Source organism: Oncorhynchus clarkii, chromosome 2 (genome assembly GCF_045791955.1).
Source record: "Oncorhynchus clarkii lewisi isolate Uvic-CL-2024 chromosome 2, UVic_Ocla_1.0, whole genome shotgun sequence".
NCBI lineage: Eukaryota > Metazoa > Chordata > Actinopteri > Salmoniformes > Salmonidae > Oncorhynchus > Oncorhynchus clarkii.
Genome location: NC_092148.1, coordinates 78,392,955 through 78,416,320, shown reverse-complemented (window position 1 = coordinate 78,416,320; position 23,366 = coordinate 78,392,955). Strand labels below are relative to the sequence as shown.

The 23,366-nt window shown below is 42.0% G+C and overlaps 2 protein-coding genes across 2 annotated transcripts in view; one reads left to right on the top strand and one right to left on the bottom strand.

Annotated features, from left to right (window-relative positions):
* Positions 1–7,424, bottom strand: part of LOC139374205 (protein bicaudal D homolog 1-like) — a 71,301-nt gene extending 63,877 nt beyond the window's left edge. Inside the window, exon 1 of the mRNA XM_071115228.1 lies at positions 7,209–7,424. Within this exon, the coding sequence (XP_070971329.1) occupies positions 7,209–7,424 (216 nt within the window). The remainder of the gene's footprint in view (positions 1–7,208) is intronic.
* The window catches only part of LOC139374214 (pyrin-like), a 40,132-nt gene extending 22,848 nt beyond the window's left edge, over positions 1–17,284 (top strand). The window contains exon 3 of the mRNA XM_071115246.1: positions 17,220–17,284. Within this exon, the coding sequence (XP_070971347.1) occupies positions 17,220–17,230 (11 nt within the window). The 3' untranslated portion in view covers positions 17,231–17,284. The remainder of the gene's footprint in view (positions 1–17,219) is intronic.
* Positions 17,285–23,366: the final 6,082 nt, after the last annotated feature.

Here is a 23,366-nt window from a genome sequence, read left to right as displayed (position 1 = left end):
CGCAAGCCATTGTTGTTGTTTTTGGGAAATTGTTAGGTTACTTGTTAGATATTACTGCACTGTCGGAACTCGAAGTACAAGCATTTCGCTACACTCGCATTAACATCTGCTAACCATGTGTATGCGACCAATAACATTTGATTTGTTTTGAACTGGAGGGTAATGGAGACACCATCACTGTGGAAAGGGATCCAGCTGCAACCATGGAGTCCGGGCCTGTCACTAAAACACTGGTCTGTGAGTAAACGATGGACAACCCATGACAGCCAACCCGAATACTCTATAAACGCTGGGGATTCACCCATAAGAGATAAAAATGTATTGGCTGCTTTTAGTGTAACAGTACTAGAGCCTATTTCTGCTCTGTCCTTCAGGCATAAAACAATAAGCATTATGCAACTGTCTGTGGAGAGCATGAAAATCGATGTTAGAAACATGCATATGCAGTAAGCTACTGACATTGTTACTTTATATGGTTCCACACAGTGAGCACAGTGGCGGTTTGGTCTGTGTTTGATCAGTGTTGGTGATTTTACGTCATTACCAGAACATCATTGCCAACATCTCATTATCAACACGTCATTACCGACATATTATTACCAACACGTCATTACAGACATGTCATTACCAACACGTCATTACCGTCATGTCATTAGCAACACCACGTTAGTTTTTGACATTTCTCAGGTATGGGTTCACCCCTGAGTGATGCTGATTGTCCATAGGAATGTGTCAGTGTGTAGAATGCAACCACAGCTTTCTAGCCCAGTGTGGGCTGGTGTTGCTGAGCCCTCTGCTCTGACTGACCTAGTCTCTGAGACAGACTCATCACTATAGTGGACCGACCATGCTGAGGCCCTGCCAAGTCAGCACAGCTAAGATCCGGCCAGGGCCCCCCAGCCAAGCCAGAGTGATGTGGCTTAGTCAACACTGGCTTCTGTTATACAACCGTGCTGGGGTCAGAATAAACATCAACAATGACAGACACACAAAGACATATGAAAACACAAACGCACACACAAATCAAAACACCATATCTAAATCAATAAGCAGACTTGTGTGGAGCAGACCTCTTGAGAGACAGGGAGTGATGCTTTAACATGCAAAGCTGTCAAAGAAAGGGTGGCTACTATGAAGAATCTCAATTATAAAATATATTTTGATATGTTTAACACTTTTTTTAACTACATTTTTCCATGTGTGGTATTTCATAGTTTTGATCTCTTCACTATTCTACAATGTAGAAAATAGTAAAAAAAAAAAACTTGAATAAGTAGGAGTGTCCAAACTTTTGACTGGTACTGTAGTTTATACTGTTAGAAATAGATAAGATAGCATTCCTGAAAAATTATTTTGTTGAAATATAATTTGATAGGGGCCTCCCAAGTGGCGCAGTCATCTAGGGCACTGCATCGCAGCACTAGCTGTGCCACCAGAGACTCTGGGTTCGCACCCAGGCTCTGTCGCGACCGGGAGGTGCGTGGTGCGATGCACAATTGGCCTTGCGTCGTCCGGGTTAGGGAGGGTTAGGCCGGTAGGAATATCCTTGTCTCATCGTGCACCAGTGACTCCTGTGGCGGGCCGGGTGCAGTGCATGCTAACCAAGGTCACCAGGTGCACGGTGTTTCCTCCGACACATTGGTGTGGCTGGCTTCCGGGTTGGATGCGCGCTGTGTTAAGAAGCAGTGCGGCTTGATTGGGTTGTGTTTCAGAGGACGCATGGCTTTCGACCTTCGTCTCTCCCGAGCCCGTACGGGAGTTGTAGCGATGAGACAAGATAGTAATTACTAACAATTGGATACCACAAAATTTGGGAGAAATTTAAAAAAAATATATATATATATATATATATATATATATAATTTGATCTCTGAGAAATTAAGGTAATAGATTGCACCCAAATTGCTCATTTTAATTTAGAGGATTCATATAATATTCAATGATTGTAGTACCTAACATCTGATTTTGAACTTTTTTTAAACATTGAGTAAAACATGAGGAATCCAAAGAAGCGGTCAAAAGTCATCAATGGACCCCCGACACCCCCACCCGACACCCCATGCCAATCCCACCCCAACAATGAGTATACTGCTAGGCATTAGTATGTCTCTCTATTTCTCTCATAAGATCGTCAGATGAAAGGGTGGCATCAACACAACACACACTCAAACAAACATCATGCAACAAAATGCTTTGAAAATCAATATTTTATCAATCTGAATAAACAAGTATAAATACAAATGTAGCAGGAGGTCGAGTTCATTTTGATGATCTGCAATCTGAGTGCCAGTGAAAGCAAAAAAATATCTACACCATCCTTTGAAGTCCAGCTAGTGGAGCAGAATGCATACAACCCATAAATGCACACAGAACTAGCCATGATGCATGTAGAATTTAATATTTTAAGTTCCTCATCCAGAGCGTGCTATCCCACTGGGCACAGACGTCAATTAAATGTTTATTCCATCTTGGTTCAACATAAATTCATTGAAATTACATGGAAGCAACGTTGACCCAACCTGTGTGTGCCCAGTGGGATATTATCATGACTTTTTAATCTGGCCCATATATGCTCAGCCATGGATTAACTACAGAACACCCACTGTGTCGGTAGAAATAGAGAATGAGAGAAAGAGAATAAGTGAGCAGATGTTCTCCAATCAGTTTTTAGGCTCAGGTTGGCCACTCCCAGACTGAGTTCATGTCAACTACAGTATATAAGTGAAGTATTAAACTGGCTTTGGGGAAAAGGATAATGACAACATTTCTTTGGCTATAAGACATAAGACAAAACCAAGGAGTGAAATTCCGCAACTATATCAGATTAGGAATCTTTAACACTAGATCATCGATTTGTAAAAGATCAACTTTCTTAGCCCAGGGCTAAACTTAATAAGTTCACAAGGGAACTCTGTCATTGGCTAGCTCCAAAAATATGGCACTAATAACTTTCTAAGGTGTCTAAACCCAGGTCTAAGTGCAGTAGGGCTGACCACAATGACCCCAAACAACTGGTCGATTGTTTGGTCGTTAGGCTGTTGATCGACCGAGATTGTTTTAATCGAGCAGTAACAAATGTACATATATATTTGCGCCCATCTCAGTGAGCTTGATGGTCGGAGGCTCCATATGGAGAGTGTGACATAATTTCCTCCAGAGGCATGAGGAGGCCAAATTGAGCTGCATACTCCATCTCATTGCACCTCCCACATCTTGTAACAATGCAGAGGGCTCTGTATAGCTCCGCATTGACATAATTGGTGGGCGTTATACATCCTGTATAAACACAAACTCACTTCCTTGACAACAGCTCTACACTGATCTGTGAAGCGCAAGAAGTATGGAGTATGGAGAAGCTGGAGACTTATATTTCCCTCACTAACTTTAAACATCAGCTAACCGATTGTTGCAGCTGTACATAGTCCATCTGTAAATAGCCCACCCAATCTACCTACCTCATCCCCATACTGTTTTAATGAACTTTTCTGCTCTTTTGCACACCAGTATTCCTACTTGCACATCATCATCTGATCATCTATCACTCCAGTGTTCATTTGCTAAACTGTAATTACTTCGCTACTATGCCCTATTTATTGCCTTACGTCCTCAAGACATTTGCACACACTGTATATAGACTTTCTTTTCTATTGTGTTATCGACTGTACACTTGTTTATTCCATGTGTAACTCTGTATTGTTGTTTGTGTCGCACTGCTTTGCGTTATCTTGGCCAGGTCGCAGTTGGAAATGAGAACTTGTTCTCAACTAGCTTACCTGGTTAAATAAAGGTGGAATAACATTTTTAAAATGCCCTGACTTCTGCTGAGGCCATATAACCATGAAATGCTGCATAGCCAATGCAGATGTCAGATTGAACATGCGCCCAGATAAACAATGCACTTCTCTCTCCAGAATGCTCTCTCTCCCGCCAATTTGTGCACATCCATTTAAGTGATAATGCCAGTGTTTGGAGGATATATTGTCACATTTGTTGTTCGTCGAGGGCCGGCAAACTGTGCTAATATGTCCTCCAAACACCGGCTTCGAGGGCATTATCACTTTTATTCAACGGGTTACCAACATATTAAAATAATGATTGACATATTTTTATTAAAAACGTTATTTTCATGAATTTTTTCATACTATTTTATCCTTCCACATTATATAGTCCTGACACAAATCTAGGGTTGCTACCCAAGCCGGCTGGTCGTTCGTTCTATCGGTTCGGTTGCTAGAGACGCGACCCAGTTGTTCGTTTTAAGTGTTCCATTGCCATACTGGCTGGCAACGTTCTTATCCCTTGCTTTCTAGCAAGCCAACTATGTCTAACTTACAGTCACATCAGAAACCCAGAACAATAGCAAAGCAGATGCATTTGCAAATGTTTAAGACTAATAGCAAAGTAGATGCATTTGCAAATGTTTAAGCTGTTTTTTAGAGACATTTATTTGGATACATACATAACAATGAGCTAATGAGGCGCGGTCTCGATAACCACTCAGCTTGAAAGGGAAAATGTCCTGCTCTGATCCAGTGGAAAGGTCATAAAATAGGCTTACCTGATTACTTCTTATCAGTGCTTGACTTGGACTGAAATAGGTCCTGGTACTCATTTTGGATGCTGGTACTGCTTATATTTAGTAGCAAGAGCTCCACAATACCTTCAAGCTAATATTCTGTAAGAGGAACAGGAGCTCAAGCAGTAGAACATTTGGTACTCAGCTCCGGTGAGCTCCTGCCCAAGTCAAGCACTGCTTCTTATCCCTTTCGCAAATAGCCTACAGCTGCTTCGGTCCCGAGCTCACTGGCGGAGGAACCTGAAGGCCCAGAATATTTCATAAATTGTTGCTAGTTCGCTAGTGTAAGCTTCAGGCGAGACCCAAGTTAAAAGTTGATACAATGTTTCAAGTTCGTTACATACAGGCCATGTGTAGCCAATGAGATTCATAGGATATTCATTTTTATCAGGATATTTTCTACCTGCAGGCTGCAATGTTTTTATTTGTTGATTTTATGTAGGCTATTTTATATATAGTTGGCAATGGCAAAATAAGTTACTGTTTCACAAAAATGTGCAAATGAAAACCATAACTGGTACACAGAAATGGTAAGATAAATTGGCATTTAACATGAGAAAGTTTGCCGACTCCTCATGACCGGCAACTTCAGGAGAGTAATGGCAGAATCTGTGAAAGCCATCAGGAGTGGGAGGAGAATAGTTGGCTCAGGTTAAGTTTTTTTTCTTTCTAGTTTCTAGATCTCTGGCGCCCTCTTGAGGCGTGTGTCTTATTTAATCAAACCGTAAGCTTAAAGCATCAGACAAGCTCAATGAATATAGTTGATTTCATTAAATTGATTTAATTATATATGTAAAAATACACCTTTAAAAATGTTTTCGATTGGTCGAAAAAACAGAAAACTTCCGGTCAACCAAGGATTGATTTTAGTCGGGACAGCCCTAAAGTGTAGTTTAAACCAGGCTTTAGATTCAGGCCAGCAAAATACATCCTGAGAACTAAGACTGTAAGTGCTTGTTACCCATGTATCGTACTATAAGAGATGACTCTGGTTAAATCTGATATAGAACCGGGCTGCTTTGCAAAGGGAAGTTATTCCATATCAAACTGCCATTACTGCCCACCTCTCTCGCCACGTCCACCATCCTTGCCTCCAGTCTCTCCTCCCAATAGCCCTATAGCTTCCCCATGTCCATAAGGACTTTGCGCTTTGAGCTCTGTCAGCAGCTGCCCCTTCCTGTTGCTTTATGCATGTTTGCAGTAATGACAGAATTCATAAAAATGAAAAAAAGAAGTCATACGTTATTCAAGCTCTAGCAAGTGGAGGCAGACAAAACTCAGTACCTATGGAGTTTATGATATTCTTTACAGTAACAATGAAACACTTCAGAAATGAATAACACAATACAGCTTCTGCCTGGCTCTTTATCGGAAGAAAACAACTAAAGTGTACATCTCACTAACATACGTGATACAGAGGGGGAATATCTGGTCTATGGTTACATGTTTACATATTCTATCCATGTTCATTGTTATCTAAAATGATAGTATATGAATGATAGAACTGTATTACTTATTAGCTCACAATGACCTCACAGCAGCAACCCCATGCCCATGGGTCAACTAACCCACAGATACAAACATACACATACATTTTCCCTGACACCCAAAAGTACTCGTTACATTTTGAATGCTTAGCAAGAAAGGAAAATGGTCTAATTCACACACTTATCAAGAGAACATCCCTGGTCATCCCTACTGCCTCTGATCTGGCGGACTCACTATAAACACATGCTTCGTTTGTAAATAATGTCTGAGTGTTGGAGCATGCCCCTGGCAATCCATGAATTTAAAAAAGCAAGAAAATGGTTCCATCTGGTTTGCTTAATTAATTTAAGGAATTTGAAATGATTTATACTTTTACTTTTGATTCTTGAGTATATTTAAAACCAAATACTTTCAGACTTTTACTCAAGTAACATTTTACTTGATGACTTTCACTTTAACTTGAGCCATTTTCTATTACGGTATCATTACTTTTACTCAAGTATGACAATTTGGTACTTTTTGCATCACTGGGTGTATAAAAGCACAATTGACTCCAGCAGCAGCAGCTCTTGCTCTGTCTGACAGATTTTCCGCTTAAACTAGGCTCTGTATCTGTATGTTGTGCGCATGTGACAAGTAAGAATCATAATAACTAACGAAAATACACAAGCACCAATTCCACTAAATTATGCAAATTAATCTATATTTACATTGAATGGTTGTTTTAATCAAGGAATAGGCTAAACATGTTTAGTTAGCAACGGGATTTTTTTGTTCTCCCAGACATTGGCTGATGCCAATTTTATTTATTGCTTTTATTTTTTGTTGTTGTTACATAAAGTCAGATATTATCAGCTAATGGAAAAACTGACACACTGACACACACACACACACACACACCTTTTCCATACAAATACTATGTCATTAATGTCTCAGAATTTACCAACATATGGCAATAAGCTCACCCAAATGTAAATAAACATGCTATAGTTTATATACAATAAATGTATCTTGCCATTTCATGTAGCCTACCTAGTAAAAGGATCTAATAATAGGTTTGGTCCTGATTGACCCATACAGCATTGAATTATCTTGAATAAGGAAAGAAAGGCTGTATCCTACTGTAACATACTGTATAACCTACCTCTTGTAATTGTTCCAACTCTTGCTTCAGCGTCTCCTGTTCCGATTCCAGATCGGCATACTGGTGCTTTAGAGTCTGGTTCTCATCCAACACAACAAGACCGCATTCTGCCGCCCTTATCTTCTCTCTGTTCGCTTCCGCAAGTTCCTGGGTAAGCCGCTCCACCTCCGCCCGGTACTGATCCACAGTCTCCCCGCATCCTCCACCGGCAGCCATCGCCCTTCTCTCCCTGTCTCCCTGCGTTGGACACGCAGAGGCGGAAGTTGGAGGATGCTGAAACAAACCCAGCGGAACCAACCCCCCTGTTAAATGTGGGAAAGCCAGGTGGAATACGAATAGGCTATTCGTGAAAGATGACGATTATTAGCCTACTTCAATTGAGGGGTCGTAGCATAATGATACATTACGGTAGAGTGATCTCTTCATCAATTCTTTATGATCATTTTTGATTATTCACGGGGTGCAGGACGCCATCTCTCGATTTTTATGAAGAAAAGTGGTCCACGAAGCACCCATCTCTCATGGCGTCACTAGGACTACACGTCGACGCATCTTGCCTGTCAACGCTGAGAAAATAACATGTATTGTCTGAGTACATTTTAATAGGTTTACCTGAAACCTGTGAAGATCAGAATTTTGAAAAATATACAATTATTAGGCAAATATTATCTTTAGAGATACCGAAAAGGTTATCTTCTTAAGATATATTGGATTCAATCACTGTCAATATTCGTGTTTTATGCTTAAGAAATGACCAAACCATATAGGCCCATGTCTATGGTGTATTATATGCATAAAATAATTTAAATGTTAAATTAGCTTCATTATGCTACAAAATAAAAAATAAAAAATACAAGCAGAGTCATTTGAACTGGGTTAATGTTGGTTACATTAATTGCACTCAACATTGTCATCTAATGGATGATACAGGAACATCCCACATCAAAGCAATGGCCAGTAAGGATCATAACTTACAGTGCTTGCTTCAGGCAGTTTTTTTAAAGAAGAAACCTATTAACAGAAATGTATATACCTGATTGTTCACTTCTTCCAAATGACCGACAAAGGCAAGGTAACTTATGGTCTTTCTGACTTACTTTATAAGCACAAAAACCTGTCTGAAATATGTCTTTGATGAGGGACACTATCTATTCAAAAGTATGTGGACACCCCTTCAAATGAGTGGATTCGGCTATTTCAGCCACACCCGTTGCTGACAGGTGTATAAAATTTAGCACACAGCCATGCAATCTCCATTGGCATTAGAATGGCCTTTACTGAAGAGCTCAGTGACTTGGCACTGTCATAGGCAACGTGGCACCGTCATTGGCAACGTGGCACCGTCATAGGATGCCACCTTCCCAACAAATCAGTTTGTCAAATTTCTGCCCTGCTAGAGCTGCCCCGTTCAACTGTAAGTGCTGTTATTTTAAAGTGGAAACATCTAGCAGCAACAACGGCTCAGTGGTAGGCCTAACAAGTTCACAGAATGGGACCGCCGACTGTTGAAGCGCGTAGCACCTACACACAAGCCTAAGATCACAATGCGCAATCCCAAGCGTTGGATAGAGTGGTGTAAAGCTCGCCGTCATTGGACTCTGGAGCAGTGGAAACGCGTTCTCTGGAGTGATGAATCACGCTTCACCATCTGGCAGTCCGCCGGATGAATCTGGGTTTGGTGGATGCTAGGTGAATGCAGCAACAGTTTGGGGAAGGCCTTTTCCTCTTTCAGCATGACAATGCCCCCGTGCACAAAGTGAGGTCCATACAGAAATAGTTTGTTGAGATTGGTGTGGAAGAACTTGACTGGCATGCACAGAGCCCTGACTGCAACCTCACCGAACACCTTTGGGATGAATTGGAACGTCAACTGCGAGCCAGGCTTAATCGCACAACATCAGTCACCACAGCAATGTTCCAACATCTAGTGGAAAGCCTTCCCAGAAGAGTGGAGGCTGTATAGCAGCAAAGGGAGGACCAACTCCATATTAATGCCCATGATGTTGGAATGAGATGTTCGACAAATCCAAAATGGCACCATTTGGCCCCATATAGTAATTACTTCAAGTCAAGTCAAGTGTATTTGTCACATGCACAGGATACACATGTTGTACACAGTACAGTGAAATGCGTACTTGCAGATTCACCTCTCAAAAATGTGACAGTAATACAAATAGAAGTAATTAATTTGAAAAGTAGTACAAAATAAAAGCTCAGTGGAATAAATATAGAATAAATGTCCAATAAAATGCAATTGTACTACAGAAAATGTGAGTGTTTTTTATTTGTTAATCATTTCACTTTCCACATGCACCTTTACTTAACTAATTGGTGTATCAACATTGTTAATATGTATAAGTGATAAATAAGAATATGTATTTTTTTCAGGTATAAGCAGACAATTTTACTCCAAAGTGAGTTATACAGTTAACTCATTCCGTATGTGGCCTTTTCAGAAACCAAAATGGTCTATGAGGTTGCAAGCACTATATGGTCCAACATTCTGAGTCACTGGAACCATAACAGTACTGTATCTTGCCTAGGACAAGATATACTGTATTCTTTTTGAATTTATTTGACCATTAAAAAAAACATAAAATACAACCACATTATGTGGACACAATGCACTTACAATCGTCAAGGATAACACAAAAAAAAAGTTAAAAGGTTATATCCTGTCTACATTTTGTCAGTATGGGTCAAATATAGCTGAAATTCTTGGAAGTGTAGTTCTCTGAATTCACCATCTGACCCGTAAATAACCCCAGCTCAAATGAAGATAAGGAGAGCTATAGCTCAATTTAACAATACACCCATAGAAAGCAAAAGGAAGGGAAGGGCTGCTAGGGCACGCAATAGTAGATCTTTGTAGACTATAAACACATTGAGCAAAAATGTGAAAGTCAAACGGGTATGTCATTGTTAGGGTTTTCTTCCGGTGAAAGAGAGGCGGACCAAAATGCAGCGTGGTTATTTTGATTCATGGTTCTTTAATAAAGAAACTACCCATGAACAAACTAACAAAACAAGAAAACCTAAGCAGCCTTATCTGGTGCAAACAAACACTGAGACAGGAACAATCACCCACAAAACACTCAAAGAATATGGCTGCCTAAATATGGTTCCCAATCAGAGACAACGATAAACACCTGCCTCTGATTGAGAACCACTTCAGGCAACCATAGACTTTTCTAGATAACCCCACTATACCACAATCCCAATACCTACAAAAAAACAAGACAAAACACACCACATGCTTAACCCATGTCGCACCCTGGCCTGACCAAAATAATAAAGAAAACACAAAATACTACTAGACCAGGGCGTGACAGTCATACAATAGCAGTGGCGTGCCGTGGGCCTGAGGCCTGGGCCTCCAGTGAGGTCCTACACAGTCCCACCCAAATTAATCCACCTCTTAATACCATCATTATGATGCCATGGCTCTAGACACTATACATTTAGACAGAAACGCAGTATAACCAGGCGTCACCCAAAAACATGACACAATCAATGAGTCTTTTAAATATTTCCCTATTTTTCTTCACCTTTTCATTGTGCGGCTCCTTGCCCTGAGCGCTTGTTCGTTGAGCTGTAGATCCACTCGGGTGTCCCCAAAAGTTTTCAAAAGCACCATTGCTTGTAAGTGCCCAGCCGTACTTTGGTGTCTCGTTACTGCCTTGGTTAGACAACTCAAGTTTGCAAAGCCCGTGTGGCTCCAAACACCAAATCCATCACTTGCAAATAATAGGCATTCCCAGCAGTACAATTTACAGTGCTTCTCGGAGCCTGTGAGCCATTGATAGCGCTCGTAGTTGGAACTTTGAAAGTGGCGAACGAACCCCTTTCCCACCTGTGACAGGCTTTGTAGCGTCGGCGTTGGGCAACCTCTCCTTACAATGTCTAACTTTTCTTGAAAAGTTTGTCTTGAGAATGCCGTTAAATTATATCCTCGACTAAATCGATATCTTCTCCTCCTTCCGCCATTGTGGGTTGAAAAAACAGCTTAGTAGTACGCAAATTAATTTGTTTATCAAATTCAGTTTCCTAGTTCTGAGGTTCTGCATTGACCTGCCCATAGGACCTGCCTCTCAATATTGGTAATCCAATCAAAAGACGTGCACGCACTACGCCTGCTAGCTGGCTCCTGTGTAACACTGGAGCCAGCCAGCAGGCGTACAATAGCCAACTCTAAAGCTGATTGGTTGACACTAAATTTTAATTTCCATTCACTTCAAGCTACAAGCGCCCGCACTGTTGATTCTGAAGGCCTGAGGGCAGATTTTAGACCCCTGGCAACTCATGATGGCTGAATATGATTGGATAAAAGATCTAACATAAAGACCAGCCCTCCAAATCTCAACCTGGGGCTGGAAGCAGTGCAACCAAGAGGAAAGCTATGAAATGAAGAGTATAACTCTTACTCTGGGGAATAATTTAATACATATTTGTGGGAAAAAATATATATTTTTAAATTATATTCTGATGATGTTTAGGCCAGCAGAGAAGGCCTTGCTGGCCCTGACGGCCCACCACTGTACAATAGTGACACTATCTTAGATTGACAACAGGAGGTAGTGTGATGAGACCTAAACCTTCTGTCCTGCAAATAATTATGCCATTAAACCGTTGTACTCAGAAATACACTCCTCACATAATATCCGTATTGAGAGTTATCACCAAAACACAAGTACTGTAGGTTGAATAAGCAGCTTCAGATGCATTCTGTTGTAAATATATATGGAAATGTACACTTTCACATATATTTATAGCATTAGAAGTCCTAGAATAGGGATTATCATCAATGTTAAACAAGATTTTCAGAACCACAGCCGCATGAGAAATACAGACCATACAAATGTAATCATTAGGAATTAGATGTATTACAGTATTTATTTATGTACGTGTACTCATGTATGTACAATATCATTATACAATTCCAGTCAACATATCTGGATGAGTGGAGAGTGAGTTGATAAAAAAAACACAAAAATGTTATTCACTTTACTCAGCCATATTGCTTTATCTGTGAGAGATAATACTCAATTATCAATTCATTCATCAGTTTCAACAGCTTCTGAGATAGCAGCATCAGGATTCCCTCATCACGGACACAGATGACAACATACAGATACATCCTATTTACAAAGCTTTTGAAGATACATTTCTTTAGTGTTCATTGTGTCAACTGAAAGTGACTATTGGGATGGGGAATGGCAACATGATGCAGGTGTAGCAACATAGGTAGAAAAGGTTGGAAGGGCAATATCCCTGGGTAAAGCTTTTGTAGTAGTTGCAATGGCCCGTACTGTAGTGAGCAAGCATTCAACGGAAACAGATAGATAGCCTCTTCACCCTGTTTTGTCATGGAAACAAATGACAGGATCATTTTATTGAAGTTTTTGTCAACTGTCTCAAGCATGACTCACGTCTTATACAATCACATATACAGTCGTGGCCAAAAGTTTGAGAATGACACAAATATAAATTTTCATAAAGTCTGCTGCCTCAGCTTGTATGATGGCAATTTGCATATACTCCAGAATGTTATGAAGAGTGATCAGATGAATTGCAATTAATTGCAAAGTCCCTCTTTGCCATGCAAATTAACTGAATCCCCCAAAAACATATCCACTGCATTTCAGCCCTGCCACAAAAGGACCAGCTGATATCATGTCAGTGATTTTCTCGTTAACACAGGTGTGAGTGTTGACGAGTGTCACGCCCTGACCGTAGAGAGCGTTTTCTGTTTCTATTTTGGTTTGGTCAGGGTGTGTTCCATGTTCCATGTTCTATGATTTTCTATGTGTTTGGTGTGGTTCTCAATCAGAGGCAGCTGTCTATCGTTGTCTCTGATTGAGAACCATACTTAGGTACCCTTTTCCCCCCCCTGTTTTGTGGGAAGTTAACTTTGTCTTCTTTCAGGGCACATAGCCCAAAGCTTCACGGTTTAGTTTTTGTTCTTCATTTTATCGGCGTCATTTTTTGAATAAAGAGGAAATGTACACTTACCATGCTGCACCTTGTTTCAGTCCTTCAGCCAGCCAAGACAACGAGGACAAGGCTGGAGGTCTCTCTGTCATGCTGATTGAGTTTGAATAACAGACTGGAAGCTTCAAAAGGAGTATGGGGCTTGGAATCATTGTTCTTCCTCTGTCAACCATCGTTACCTGCAAGGAAACACGTGCCATCATCATTGCTTTGCACAAAAAGGGCTTCACAGGCAAGGATATTGCTGCCAGTAAGATTGCACCTAAATCAACAATTTATCAGATCATCAAGAACTTCAAGGAGAGCGGTTCAATTGTTGTGAAGAAGGCTTCAGGGTGCCCAAGAAAGTCCAGCAAGCGCCAGGACCATCTCCTAAAGTTTATTCAGCTGCGGGATCGGGGCACCACCAGTACAGAGCTTGCTCAGGAATGGCAGCAGACAGGTGTGAGTGCATCTGCACACACAGTGAGGCGAAGACTTGCCTAAGAACACAGCCATGAATAAAGAATGGTACCAACACATCTTCAGAGAGCAACTTCTCCCAACCATTCAGGAACAGTTTGGTGACAAACAATGCCTTTTCCAGCATGATGGAGCACCTTGCCATAAGGCAAAAGTGATAACTAAGTGGCTCGGGGAACAAAGCATTGATATTTTGGGTCCATGGCCAGGAAACTCTCCAGACCTTAATCCCATTGAAAACTTGTCCTCAAGAGGCGGGTGGACAAACAAAAACTCACACATTCTGACAAACTCCAAGCATTGATTATGCAAGAATGGGCTGCCATCAGTCAGGATGTGGCCCAGAAGTTAATTGACAACATGCCAGGGCGGATTGCAGATGTCTTGAAAAAGAAGGGTCAACACTGTAAATATTGACTCTTTGCATCAACTTCATGTAATTGTCAGTAAAAGCCCTTGACAATTCTGAAATGCTTGTAATTATACTTCAGTATTCCATAGTAACATCTGACAAAAATATCTAAAGACACTGAAGCAGCAAAACTTTGTGGAAATTAATATTTGTGTCATTCTCAAAACTTTCGGCCACGACTGTCCTGTCAGTGGAGGCTGCTGAGGGGAGGACGGCTCATAATAATGGCTGGAATGGAGTAGTTGGAATGGTATCAAACACACAATGGTTTGATACCATTCCATTCACTCCATTCCGGACATTACTATGAGTCGACCTCCCCTCAGCAGCCTCCATTGTATACTGAGTATCTGTATCCTGGGTAGCCTAGTGTTTAGAGCGTTGGGCTAGTAACCAGAAGGTTGCAAGTTCAAACCCCCTAGCTGACAAGGTACAAATCTGTCATTCGGGCAGTTAAGCCACTGTTCCTAGGCTGTCATTGAAAATAAGAATTTGTTCTTAACTGATTTGCCTAGTTAAATAAAGGTTAAATAAATAAAAAATCCTTATCTGGCAGATCTGTATCTGACAGGTAATTAATAGTTTGTTTTGATGCCTATGCAATGTAATTATACTCTTGCTGGTTTTGATTACAACTATATTACACCCACCTCACTATAAAGAAGCCCAGGTGTGGATGTACATATAGGGGTCTGGTCTCTGGCCATCATTTCCACGTCCCTTAGCGTCTCAGTCTACCTCCATTTGGCTCTGCAGTTCTGGAACCAAATCTGAAGACGACAGTGAATGAGTTAGCATGATAGCAAATGGATGTTTGTGCCCTCCTATAGATAACTTGGTGTTTGATTTATGCAAGCAGATGATAAGGACTGTTTATGTTTCTCCAGATGGCCAACATGGATAACAGTGATAACTCAAGACAACTCTTCATAACAGTGTCAATGTTTAATTCTCACAGATTATTGCTGTAATATCATATTATTTTTTTGTAAGATTCAATTAGAAATCTTTGTTGAACCCATATACTACCATGTTTAATTAATTGTACTTGTAATCAATGTACAATAAGAAGCTCATACTGTATATATATTTCAGCATGGCTCAGGTGTTTCATGCTAGCATACCTGTACTCTTCCCTCGGTGAGCTGCAGATGAGAGGCAAGTGTGTCCCGAATGTGGACATCAGGATAGTGGGTCTCCAAGAACACCTTCTCCAGTTCCTTCACCTGACCTGGAGTGAAGCTGGTCTGGGTCTTCCTTCTCCTCCTGACCTGGAGTGAAGTTGGTCTGGATCTTCCTTCTCCTCCTGACCTGGAGTGAAGCTGGTCTGGGTCTTGCTTCTCCTCCTGACCTGGAGTGAAGCTGGTCCGGGTCTTCCTTCTCCTCCTGACCTGGAGTGAAGCTGGTCTTGGTCTTCCTTCTCCTCCTGACCTGGAGTGAAGCTGGTCCGGGTCTTCCTTCTCCTCCTGACCAGGAGTGAAGCTGGTCTGGGTCTTCCTTCTCCTCCTGACCTGGAGTGAAGCTGGTCTGGGTCTTCCTTCTCCTCCTGACCTGGAGTGAAGCTGGTCTGGGTCTTCCTTCTCCTCCTGACCTGGAGTGAAGCTGGTCCGGGTCTTCCTTCTCCTCTGCACTGTGCACACCAAACACAAGCAAAATAGTCTGTATCATTGTCAAAATGACCATTATCAACATCATCATCCATCCTCGTCCTCCTCATTCTTATCATCGTTATAATCAAAACCCCTTTTTTTATAATGTCGTTCATCCTCAGATATAATTCCGCTCCTTGATTCCAGCAATATTGACTGTCGGACTTGTGCTAAATCTCACCATGATGAGCTTGGCAGCTGTTCCCCTCCCACTGTATTCTGCCTTGGTCCTGGCCCTCGTCTCTCCCTGCTCTGTCCTGAACAATACTATCTTTACAGGAGCCATTACTGTGGCTGCTGGAGTCCCCACTGTGGTCTTGAGAGATGCGGTCAATATTGCACTCTCCAGGGTGTAGTCTTGTGACCTCTGTGTTGTGGTCACCTCTCCAGTCAGTGACGATGTGCACATGCTGTGGCAGCACCCTGTGTTGAAAAGTTCCTTCTGTGGACAGAAAGAAAGCACAATATTGCTTGATTATCTTTGTCCTAAAAATAACTTTAAGAACTACTAACTCAATTCAGATAATGTTACCATAAAATATGATACACAGAATACAATTTCCCAGACTTGAGACAGAATCAGCCATTTGACATCTAACCCCTTTGCCTCCTTGTAATGTATACTCCCCCAAAATCTCTTATGTTACATAGGCCAGCATCATATGATCATTAAGAGGAGGGGTAAAGTTTACTATTTAACTGTGCCTTTCCTGGTAATCCTCTAACACTAAACAGTGTTGCACTGAGTTGAGATATCCCAGCTCCAATTAACCTTGTGTCACCTTTTCTTTTTCAATGCTGCATGTTTTACTACCAGCACAGTTTGAACAGTGCTGAACACACGTACCAACAACTTCATCGTTATCGTTATCTAACATAGCAACACTATATCTGAAGGGATATTTAATTATATATAGTTGTGTAATTCTAATCAATTTAATCAATGTAATGTTATGAAACTTTAGTTAAGAATATCTTGTGTTGTGCGTGTCATGTTGTAAGTGTTGCTGCCCTTCCTTGTCTACAGGTATATTCTCTACCTTTACTACTCTGGCCTCCACATGAACTCTCATACACTAAGCCTGAGTTTACACAGGCAGCCCAATTCTGATCTTTATTTCACTTGTTCGTATTTTTAAAATATCAGAATTAGGCTTTTGACCAATCAGAAAAGCTCTGAAAAATATCTAATGTGATTGGTCAAAAGACCAATTTAGAGTAAAAAAGATCAGAATTGGGCTGCCTGTGTCTGCTGTTTGTGAGGGACTTCTTATGGTACTACAGAGCAGAGCCATCGAAGGTTTTGAGGGTGTCTCTCTCTAGTGGTGGAGAAAAGTATGGCAGTAAAATATCTTTATTTTCTCCTATAGGAGATTTTGGATTAGATCACAGTCCAATAACATCAATGTAATAATTTAGTTTGTAAAATATCACCTGTCTGAAGATTGCTTGTATTCAATTGACACAGAAACTTTTGTGTTTTCATACATTATACAGAAAGCAGCTGACACCTTACCAAACCAGAGTGGGGAGCACAAGGAAGGACACCACGTCCCACTTCTTTTTTGGATGGCACAGAGAGAGATGTCCACACAACACAGAGAGAGATGTCCACACAACACAGAGAGAGATGTCCACACAACACAGAGAGAGATGTCCACACAACACAGAGAGAGATGTCCACACAACACAGAGAGAGATGTCCACACAACACAGAGAGAGAGTTTTAAAGCCTCAATGTTTACCTTTTTTTGACAGGTTTTGTACTCTGGTGTTATCATGCCAATGTGTTTCATCTACCTTTTTTTTATTTGACCTTTATTTAACTAGGCAAGTCAGTTAAGTAGAAATTCTTATTTATAATGACAGCCTACCCCGGCCAAACCCTGAATATCCTTGAATATCCAAGATGGCTTAGCAGTCAGACGTCTTTGTCCTTAGTCTTGTCGTGTCCCATGTATTTATCTTTTTATATATTTTTCTTCGCATATCTTTTTAATATTTTTCTAAACCTCAACTTCAAAATACTCTCCTGCTACCTGCCTCACCCAATGTGGTATGGATCTACTATTTTCTAAAGTATTTTTCTTTACCTCGGAACCGGAATCCCCCATCAGAAGCTAGCCATCTCACTAGCTACTAGCTTGTAGTCAGCTAACCACTGCTAACGGTCATCAGCTAACCTCTAGCTCGGAAAGCTCTCGCCAGTTTGTACAACGCGATTCACACCAGAGCATACCAGACCTATTTTCTCTCTGAACCTTTTCACTTGGATCATCGCAGCTAGCTAGCTGCAATCTGAGTGACTACTCCTGGCTAACGTCTCTGTCCCGAAGCAAGCACCAATTATCCTGGAGCTAGCCCATGCTAGGCCCATCTCCGAGCTAGCTGAAGAGGCCCATCGGCCACTGCTGGGCTACAATACCCGGACCCCTTCTACTGCCGGTACGGGGCACGGAACCCCGCCGATCCTTCACGACTGAATTACCGACGTAATCTGCTCGAGGGGGTACTCAACTGGCTCCTACGTCGCGACGTCCCCTGAATGCCCATCTGCTAGCCGCGGCCCGTTAGCTGTCTAGAGCATTTTGGACTGTTAGCTGAATAGATCCATCGGCCAATTTCTTCGGCCACATACCTATTTTGCCAATTGGACTTGTACCCCTCTGCTACGCGGAACTCTACTAATCCATCAAGACTGGTCTATCGACGTCCCCGCACGCGGAGGCTACAACTGACTTTTCTCCCTCGCGATGTCCCTCTAAGGCCCTACTGCTAGCTTGCTAGCCCCGGCCTGCTAGCTGTCTGAATCGCAGTGTCTACAGCCTGCCCAACCACTCACTGGACCCCTACGATCACTCGGCCACGTATGTTTCTCCCTAATATCAATATGCCTTGTCCATTACTGTCCGGGTTGGTGATTGTCTTATTTCACTGTAGAGCCTCTAACCCTGCTCAATCTGCCTTAACCAATCATTTAGTTCCACCTCCACATATGCGGTGACATCACCTGGTTTAAATGTCTCTAGAGACAATATCTCTCTCATCATTACTTAATGCCTAGGTTTACCTCCAATGTACTCACATCCTACCATACCTTTGTCTGTACATTGTGCCTTGAATCTATTCTATCGCACCCAGAAACCTGCTCCTTTCACTCTCTGCTCCGAACACACTAGACGACCAGTTCTGATAGCCTTTAGCCGTACCCTTAACCTACTCCTCCTCTGTTCTTCTGGTGATGTAGAGGTTAATCCAGGCCCTGCAGTGCCTAACTCCACTCCTACTCCCCAGGTGCTCTCATTTGTTGACTTCTGTAACCGTAAAAGCCTTGGTTTCATGCATGTTAACATTAGAAGCCTCCTGCCTAAGTTTTTTTTTTTCAGTGCTTTAGCACACTCTGCCAACCCGGATGTCTGGGACACTGTAAAGTCCATGGAGAATAAGAGCACCTCCTCCCAGCTGCCCACTGCACTGAGGCTAGGAAACACAGTCACCACCGATAAATCCATGATAATTGAGAATTTCAATAAGCATTTCTCTACGGCTGGCCATGCTTTCCACCTGGCTACCCCTACCCCGGTCAACAGCCTTACACCCCACACAGCAACTCGCCCAAGCCTCCCCATTTCTCCTTCACCAAAATCCAGATAGCTGATGTTCTGAAAGAGCTGCAAATTCTGGACCCCTTCAAATCAGCTGGGCTAGACAATCTGGACCCTCTCTTTCTAAAATGATCTGTCGAAATTGTTGCAACCCCTATTACTAGACTGTTCAACCTCTCTTTCGTATCGTCTGAGATTCATAAAGATTGGAAAGCTGCCGCGGTCATCCCCCTCTTCAAAGGGGGAGACACTCTAGACCCAAACTGCTACAGACCTATATCTATCCTACCCTGCCTCTAGACCCAAACTGCTACAGACCTATATCTATCCTAACCTGCCTCTAGACCCAAACTGTTACAGACCTATATCTATCCTACCCTGCCTCTAGACCCAAACTGCTACAGACCTATATCTATCCTACCCTGCCTTTCTAAGGTCTTCGAAAACCAAGTTAACAAACAGATCACCGACCATTTTGAATTCCACCGTACCTTCTCCGCTATGCAATCTGGTTTCAGAGCTGGTCATGGGTGCACCTCAACGACGCTCAAGGTCCTAAATTATATCATAACTGCCATTGATGAGAGACATTACTATGTATTCATCGACCTGGCCAAGGCTTTCGACTCTGCGCCGGTGCCCAGTCCGGGCACGGCGTTCTACCCGGCTCCATGACCGGACCCGTGTTCTGGGTGGGGGCAAAGTCCCGAACCAGAGCCGCCACCGATGCTGGATCCGCGGGATGAGCTGGTTCTTCGTCTCTGATTGGGGATCATATTTAGGCATCCATTTCCCCACTGTTTGTGGGCTCTTGTTTATGTGTAGTTGCCTGTGAGCACTACATAGCTTTACGTCTCGTTTACTCTTTATTGTTTTTTTGTGCGTTTCATGAATTAAAAAATGTGGAACCCATATCACCCTGCGCTTTGGTACGAATGTTCTTACGACGACAGTGACACACAGGCCTCACAAGACTCCTCTTAAAGTCCCCTGGTATGCTACTGGCAGGGGGAGGGACTATTAAACATATGATGGCACATGAGCAAATCCTGGTCATTAGCAAGCAATAGTGTGGTCACTCTGTAATGGCCGGTTTGAAATCAACTTAATGATGTGCTGGTCAGAGGGGATCGGGAATCTGGCCCAGGATATTGTCATGAGTTCCCCTCGTGTGTGTGTGTGTGTAGACATTACTGTCACGTTACCATATCAGTCCCTACTAGTGTCACTCACAAGACTTCCCTCTGTGATGGAGACATGCATCAGTCAAGCCAAACACTTTTACTCAAAGGCACGGTAGTCTACATTATGTGTTTATTATTGAATTGGGTTAAAGGTTGTTAGGTATCTTGAAAGATATCATGAAAGGTCTTTCTTGATTTTCATTGAAGTGTGGATCTACATGTTTGTTTTTTAAAGCATTGAGTGGTTAAAGACACTGCAGTGGGAAAACCCTCCTGTGCAAGAATCATTCTGACTAATGTACCCTATGCACCCTTAGGGAGGGTTAAGGGTTACATGGAGAAAATCTGACCTCTCTGTAATGAAAATGTATGGCCCTCCCTTCAGCAAAATACATTTGACCTAAACCCTCCCTGAATGCCTGAAAAACAAGTGACTCTCCCCTATACTCAAAATAATAATTAAAGGAAAGTGGATAGCAGAGAACACTGTCTACCGTTTCACCTCACTTTTGCACAGACCAGTTTTAGAAACTGGTCTTTGTCCTGTAAGTTTTACAGTGCCTTCGGAAAGTACTCAGACCTCTTGACCTTTTCAACATTGTTACTTTACAGCCTTATTCTAAAATGTATTTTATCTCAGCAATCTACACATAGTACCCCATAATGACAAAGCGAAAACAGGTTTTTGAATTGTTTGCAAATTTATTAAAAATAAAAAACAGAAATACCTTATTTACATAAGTATTCAGACCCTTTGCTATGAGACTCGAAATTGAGCTCAAGTGCATTCTGTTTCCATATATTCTCCTTGAGATGTTTCTACAACTTGATTGGAGTCCACCTGTGGTCTACTCAATTGATTGGACATGATTTGGAAAGGCACGCAGCTGTCTATATAATGTCCAGTTGACAGAGCATGTCAGAGCAAACACCAAGCCATGAGGTTGAATTAATTGTCCGTAGAGCTCTGAGACAGGATTGTGTCGAGGCACAGATCTGGGGAAGGGTACAAAACAATTTCGGCAACCGTGAAGGTCCCCAAGAACACTGTGGTCTCCATCAATCTTAAATGGTAAAGAACCACCAAGACTCTTCCTAGAGCTGGCCACCCGGCCAAACTGAGCAATCGAGGGAGAAGGGCCATGGTCAGGGAGGTGATCAAGAACCCAATGGTCACTCTGACAAAGCTCTAGACTTCCTCTGTAGAGATGGGAGAACCTTCCAGAAGGACAATCATCTCTGCAGCACTCCACAAATCAGGCCTTTGTGGTAGAGTGTCCAGGCGGAAGCTACTCCTCAGTAAAAGGCACATGACAGCCCGCTTGGAGTTTGCCAAAGGGCACCTAAAGACTCTCAGACCATGAGAAACAAGATTCTCTGATCTGATGAAACCAAGATTGAAATCTTTGGCCTGAATGCCAAGCGTCACGTCTGGAGGAAACCTGGCACCATACCTATGGTGAAGCATGGTGTTGGCAGCATCATGTTGCAAGGATGTTTTTCAGCGGCAGGGACTGGGAAACTAATCAGGATTAAGGCAAAGACGAACGGAGCAAGGTACAGAGAGATCCTTGTTGGAAACCTGCTCTAGAGCGCTCAGGACTTCCGACTGGGGCGAAGGTTCACCTTCTAATAGGACAATGACCCTAAGCACACAGCCAAGACAATGCAGGAGTGGCTTCGGGTCAAGTCTTTGAATGTCCTTGAGTGGCTGAGTCAGAGCTCGGACTTGAACCCGATCGAACATCTCTGGAGAGACCTGAAAAAAGCTGTGCAGCAACACTCTCCATCCAACCTGACAGAGCTTGAGAGGATCTGCAGAGAGGAATGGGAGAAACTCCCTAAATACAGGTGTGCTAAGCTTGTAGCGTTCTAACCAAGAACACTTGAGGCTGTAATCGCTGCCAAAGGTGCTTCAACAAAGTACTGAGTAAAGGGTCTGAATAGTTATGTAAATTGCGCTGCAGGTAGCCTAGGGGTTAGCGTGTTGGACTTGTAGCCAAAAGGTTGCAAGATCAAATCCCTGAGCTGACAAGGTAGAAATCTGTTGTTCTGCCCCTGAACAAGGCAGTTAACCCACTGTTCCTAGGCCCTCATTAAAAATAAGAATTTGTTCTTAACTGGCTTGCCTAGTTAAATAAAGGTAATAAAAAATGTGATATTTCATCCTATTTGCAGGTCAGTGAAACATTTGCCTTTTATAAACATTTTATACAATTCTATGTCATTTTACATAATAGCAGAATTTTTCATAACACACAAATTGACTAAATTATTGGCTAAGAATGGACAGAGAGATCAGCCTGGTCTCAGACTAGATGAAACAATAAAAGTAAATCTGTGACACTCAAATTTGTATGATATGGCACATTTGGTATGGTTACATGAGACGTATAACACGGACGTCTAGCAACAAAAAGTTGCAATTCAAATCTCATCATGGAAAATTTCAGCTAATTAGAAACTTTTAAACTACTTTATAGATACTTTGCAACTACTTAGCATGTTAGCTAACGCTTCCCCTAACCCTAACCTTAACCCTTTAACCTAACTCCTAAACTTAACCCTAACCCTCACCTCTAGCCTAGCTAACGTTAGCCAGCTAGCTAACATTAGCCACCTAGCTAGAATTCGTAACATATCATAATTTTTCAAGTTCATATCATATTGTACATTTTGTAATTGTAAACAGTGTACATAACATATAATATTAATTGTAATTCGTAACATATCATACAAAATGGGTGATGGACATCCACAAATGACTACATACCATACGGAACGTAACATGTCATAGTAAATGGAGTGTCTCAGATTTCCGTACATGATTGTATGTAAATGTTCTGAGACTAGGT